At 43.0% G+C, this 6170-nt stretch overlaps 1 protein-coding gene across 1 annotated transcript in view; it reads right to left on the minus strand.

The window, feature by feature from the left end:
- Positions 1 to 282: 282 nt before the first annotated feature.
- The window catches only part of SH3PXD2A (SH3 and PX domains 2A), a 215512-nt gene continuing 209624 nt past the window's right edge, over positions 283 to 6170 (minus strand). The window contains 5 exon segments of the mRNA XM_009881540.1: positions 283 to 2667; positions 2799 to 2918; positions 5059 to 5108; positions 5977 to 6167; positions 6169 to 6170. The exon segment at positions 6169 to 6170 is cut by the window's right edge and continues 130 nt beyond it. Of these exon segments, the coding sequence (XP_009879842.1) occupies positions 772 to 2667; positions 2799 to 2918; positions 5059 to 5108; positions 5977 to 6167; positions 6169 to 6170 (2259 nt within the window). The 3' untranslated portion in view covers positions 283 to 771.

The raw sequence follows: 6170 nt of genomic DNA on the forward strand, positions 1-6170 counted from the left end.
TAATTGATGTGCTTAAGCATGGGGTTTGTAGGTTTGTTTTTACAAGCACCAGTAGGCATTGCTGCCTTAGAACACCCGAAATCCCAACTTGAAGAACAAGACAGAATGAAAGGAAACAAAAAGCCCCCAACCAACACCACCCGATTGCCCTTTCCGGTGAGTTAGCAGTAACAAGAACACACAGCTGAAGTCAAGAGACCAAATCTCTCCACGATGAAAAGGCTCCATCTCTGGACCAACCAACTGTTGAGAACAGTAAAAAAAAAAGTGAACATCTCCAAAGGATTAGAGTCCCTCTGTGTTTCAGAAACTCCCATTTGCTTCTCACTGTAAGTTGTGGAAACACATCCAATACTCTTGGGTATTCCACGTATGGACAAGAATGAGGAGAAAGGGAGCCAAGATTGTAAAACAGAGTTTGGCACGAAACTCCCCAGGTAGATGCATGTGTATTTCTCTCTCACAAAAGGCACACATTTGGTTTCCTATCAATAATGGGAAAGATGGGATGTCATACCCTGTTACACATAAAAGATTATTAACAACATCACAAAAAGGCATTTGACTATGCTGCATCTTCCTCATAGTTGCTTATGACATGTTAAACCCACAAACCTCTCCCGAACATGGCAGATTTGTCCTCAGCATAGACTCCTTTGTCCCCTTATACAAACTGGAGCACAGGGAAACATCTTTTTGTGTAGCAATTGTTTTTTCCACATGTACACAGCAGGAACAGTATAAATTAGGGAGGTTAAAGATATTGCAATATTAGTTCTTTTTCTCCAAATAATTTGAGGGCACCCAGCCTTTGAATGGCTTCACGCCATTCATGATCTGGCAGTACCACCAGCCATTTGGGTTCCTTTCAAGGACCTCCATGCAGACACCTTCCTGAAACCCTGCAGTCTCCTCATCCCCTTCATAGTCCGCAATGGAAACGTAGATGTCTTTGAGATTGTTGTGGATGAACTGGGATTTCTCAATCGGCTTTGGCCTGACTGTGGATACAGGAATCCCGTTCCTCTGGGTGGGGAGGTTGGAGGTGGTCTCTGAGCCCTCTGTACCTGACCGCTCAGACTGCTTTCCCTTCACGTCACCAGGCTGTGACCGTGCATTGCTGAAGGAGGAATTCCGACGGACGGTCCTAAGATGATCTGTAGTTGTTAAAGACTCATTTCTGCGCAAGGAGCATGACAGGTTGTTATCCTTTGGTGGTGGAGACACAAACACTGACTGCGGCCTGACAGCAAGTTGCCTTACACCATTCCTCATTTTGACTGGCCCTGATGTTTTTGAAAAACCACCAGGAGGTTTGCTTGGGATGGGTGGGGTTGCACGTTTGCTCTGGTTTATGGTGTTCAAAGCCTGAACCCTTTTCTCTATCTTCTCTAAGCTGTTTGACTTGTTTTCATTTTTCCTGTTCTTGGCAAAGGAGCCATCAGTCTCTGCTGATGTGGTTTCTCGCTGGTTATCAGGGAGAGCCAAATAATGGGAAGGAGCCCAGCCTTCCATGTCTCCGTATTTCAGGTACCACCACCCACTGGCTTGCTTTTCCAGCACTTCCACTTCTACTCCAGCTGGGAAGCAAATTTCAGAATCCTGTACCTTTTGGTATGAGTCAGTGGTCACATAGAAACATCTGGAGTCATTTTCTTGCTCAGTTTTGGCTGGATGACTAGCACAGAAGATGCCACGGGAAGGAGCTGTAATGAGATCAGCCGAGCTCCTCCTAACAGGATCATCTTGGTTGTCAGAAGCTGTGTGTGGGGGACTCTCGGACTCTTCGCTTCTTGAACCTTTAAGTCCACCTCGGAGTTGCCCAGTTGGCCTCAGCTGACGCCTTAAAGTGCTAATATCCATCTTCTCTTGGCTCTGAGAATCTGCCTTGTTCAGGAAGGGTTTGGGCCTAACAATTGGCTTTGCTCTGATGGAGGGACTCTGCCCAGGCTCTTTCTTCATGCCCGTTCTTGGCATGCTACGTAACCCAACATCTGAAGCTGACCTTGGTTTTGTCTCCTCGCTCCTGGAATAGTGACATTTTCCAAGATCGGGCTGGATGTTTTTGTCTGTCTTGAGCTTCACAAGTGATGATTTAGGAGAGCTGGAACATGGAGAATTCCTTCGGATCAAGGAGAGAGAGGAGCTTTTCTGAGAATCGGAGTCTCCACTAGATTCCTTATTGGACAAAGCATCTTCCACATAACGCCTGAATCCCTCATTCTCATAGATGGTCTCTTCTTCATGAGCAACATCTTCTGAAGACTCCCCTACCTTGAACTTTGCTTTCTGAAGCGATGACACGGGAGAGGGCTTGAGAGGCTGAAACAGTCGTTTTTCAGGAGTTCCCTCTTCACGATGACTTTCACTCACTTCACACTCTGACTCAAAGCCAAAGGCAGGCACATCATACTCAGGTTCTTCATATTTGAGCTTGTGGGGAGAGTCCTGGGTATCTCCTGAAGAAACTGTTCCAGGAGTCGTTCCTTCTTCAGAGTCTTTTGGTTTACTGGGAGGTGCTGGGGGAGGAACTTTTGGGCGGGTTAAAGTACTGGTTCTTCTGTTCAAATTTGGCTTCTTTCTCTTGTCAATGTAAGACGCTGGAGCCCATCCTTCCTTCTCGCCAATCTGCACATACCACCAGCCGCCAGAATTCTTTTCTATAACCTAGGAGATGACAAGGACCATGTTACTTAGACAAAAATCACAACTAATTGCTTTTCACTCCTCCCCTTTCAATCCAGTCCCCTGCAATAACCAAATATTACAGTTTTTCCAGCTGCATTGTGAAGGTTTACCTCTGCTTTTTGTCCTCCACGAAAGCTTATGCCATCAGAGATGCATGACTGGAACTCTGCAATGGTGTAGTATTCCACTTCCACAGAGGGTGGCTCTGGTGGTTTGGGCAACTGAAAACCCTATGGCAAATAGGAAGTTTTCTTCAGTTAAACCAAAGAAACAGTGGGCTGAACAGCAGTATGAAAAAATATTTGCCTAAAGCTCTTCCTTCTTCCTGTGCTACTTCCCAATGATAACTTCCCAATTCTCCAGAGTGGAAGCTCATGTATTGAGATGGGCCACAAGAGAGAAGCCTTTCAAAATATGCAGTGTTCATGCCGCTTTCACCAGCTATTAAAACTGTGATAATCTTTACCTGAACAGTAAAACATTTTATTGATGGGCCATAAAGTGTGAGCTGCCATTCAACAACAGCCCGTTTACTCTCAGATTTTGTCCAGAAATACTGTTCTGTATGGCTTGCCACAACTGCAGAAAATTGCATTGCAACAGGCCTGTAACAGATTCTGCCTATCAAACATCCTACCTTAAAATGTAATCCTCATGAATTATTGCTCTTAATCTGCTGCTGGATTTTTAAACAATCTGAAATAGTCAGTGATACAACAAGCATCTGTTATAGCAAGAAATAAGGATAATATCAGAATCCCCTATGAAGACCCTGGCTCAGCTAAAGTGAGAAAGAAAGGACTTTACAGTAGGATCAGAAGATTCCAGTTCCTCCCCGTAAGAGAGACCCAGAGACTCTACACAATCCCAACACAACCTGTATCTAAATAGCACAGAGGCTCCACAAGAAGCGGGACACTGCTATTTACAGCCATTCTGGCAGCATACCAGGCTCCTCTAAAAGCTAAGTACCTTTACATTAAGCTGTCACATTTTAGAGTTTGTTACAATTATTTTTAAGGTGATAAATGGGATAAGAGTCCTTTCAAGAGTTTCAATATTGAGAGCTTTTCAGATTAGCACATTGCTCATCTATAGAACAACTAGATGATGGTGAAGCTTCCTAGTCTCTGCACTTCACTGCTTATGCTTCTAACACAAGAACTGCAGTATGTCAGTATCTTTTGAAAATAGGTCAGACCTGCCATGGACAGACACAGGACAGCCAAAGACACAAAATGATCCTAAGCCATTAATGGGAGAAAGGCAAACTGCATGCTGTGCTTTATTCACACAGTCCTCCATTTCTAAGATATCCTCATTGCAACTAACAATCCATGTTTCATCACGCACAGCATGTGGCATTTCACAGGGAATGCATCACCGCACCTTAGGAACCATGTCTAGCAATGTTATAATTGGATGTTTGTGCACTATAAATGCTGAAATACAGCAGAAGTGCAGCATAATAAAATGCTTTCAGATAATAGGATGGTTTGGATTAAATGAAGATAATTGGAAACAGCCAACATGTTCAGGGTTTCACATATATTATCATTGTTATTTTTAGCATGGGATTAAACGTAGTAGTCTTGCCAAAACAAATTCTAATTGAAAATAATGCAAAGAGAAATAGGAAGAAAATGTTAATGTGCTATTCATCTAGTTTTGTTAAGAGGCATCTCAGATGACACAGAAAAATTACAAGTCACACACTGCTCATAAAGAGTACAGCAAAGATGGAACACTAGGTATTGCCTAGTTATAAACAGGTTATTAGCATGACTTTTGTGCAAATAGATTACTGAGTAGTTCCTATCTGAAGATCACAGTCTGAATCTCAAATTGGCCCAAACTTCCAGAATTCTAGCTTTGAGAATAAACAATCATAGGTGGTCTCATTCCTGTAGCACATATCCTTCCATAAGATCCCAAGTCACTTTAAATGTACACAAGAGCGAAACTTAACCCCCTTCAAAGATGGCAGCAATGTAAGGGAGGGAGATGTTCCCAGTTGTTAAAGAAAAGAGAAGGTCAAAAGATTCAGTCTGGGCTAAAGACACCCAGAGGAACCTTAAACCTTCTCAGTCAGCCAAATGGGCTTTAATGCTCACGCACAGAATGTAATAGCTTTAGGATGTTCTCCTTTCCGTTCAATACCTGCTTAGCTGGGGCAACATTTTGAAAAACAGAAATCCCCAATTAACATTAGGATGTCCAGAGGTCTGCTCAATACTTAAATAACATGAAGAGGCACGCAAATAAAGGATCTCTAAGATAACACCTGCACTTTGTAGAGCTGTAACAAGCCTCGTGAAGCACCCACACACCTACTCCACTAGCTAATATATACCATAAAACAATACAAACCAGACTGGATTCTCTTCGTGGGGGCGGCCTTGTTCTTAGATTTGGAGAACCTGTGCAGGAAAGGAAGAGCGAAGAGTTTACTTAATTTTGTACGTACTGCTAAACACATTCTTCAGCTGCCCTCCACTGTTACACAGTTTGAGAATATTAGAAGTCAGTATTTGCAATATTTAAGGCATCTCTATGAAACAAGATAGGGAACTATGAGGATATATTAGAAATACCAAGGTAGCTTAGCTATTCATCTCAGCTAAGCCAGCAAATTTAAGAGGAAATCACTGCCAGAAAGGAGTGGATTGTATTTTCTGCTGGAACTGACCAGATCCATTGGAGATTGGCCAGCAAAGAATTGGCCTAATATCTACTTTTCCCCCCAGCAGTAAAAATAATCCACTAAATTAGTAACACTCACACTGTCCTCTATCATAGTGTCTTGCCATTCCTTGCACAGACTAGTGTTAGCATCTGCTTTTTGCAGATGAAGTAGTAAAAACATCATAGCAACTTGCCCCAAGAAAACAGCAGAACACATGCAAGAGAAGACATAGGTGGTCTCCCTGATTTTAACACACCATCACATCATCTGCATTACTGGGGGTGGGGAGCACATTTTAAAGCTTACAAAAGCGAAAAATCTTATCTGGGAAAAAGAAAAAAAAAGTAAAAGCATACTGGCTAAGATAAAGAAAAACCAGCCAGCCCTCATATAAAGGGAAGTTAAATTTTATCACTCCTAATGAAGGACCATTTCTTGGTGTCCCTGCAGATCTACAGACAATGCACAGATCTGCTCATGTGGAGTCAGCTATAAGGCCAGGACACATGGGACCTTAGCTCACAGGCAATGCGAGCCCCGAAAGGTAGAAAACAAGAATTCTTTGCAAGCCAGTGGAAATCCAGACTACTTGACTGCCTTACTTATTTGAGCTCTTTGTGGTGCTATCCTTGCTATGGCTGGGGATCCCTGGGCCAGTTTGGAAGCCTGCTTGTCTGGGGTCATCATGGCATTGCCATTAGAGTCATTGCACAGGATGGGCAAACTGATTTCCTTCTTGGAGATATGGGTTTCTGTAGTCTCATTTTCTGCTTGAGTTTCCTTGTCAGTGGATAAT

Source organism: Charadrius vociferus, unplaced genomic scaffold (genome assembly GCF_000708025.1).
Source record: "Charadrius vociferus isolate BGI_N301 unplaced genomic scaffold, ASM70802v2 scaffold282, whole genome shotgun sequence".
NCBI classification, from domain to species: Eukaryota; Metazoa; Chordata; class Aves; order Charadriiformes; family Charadriidae; genus Charadrius; species Charadrius vociferus.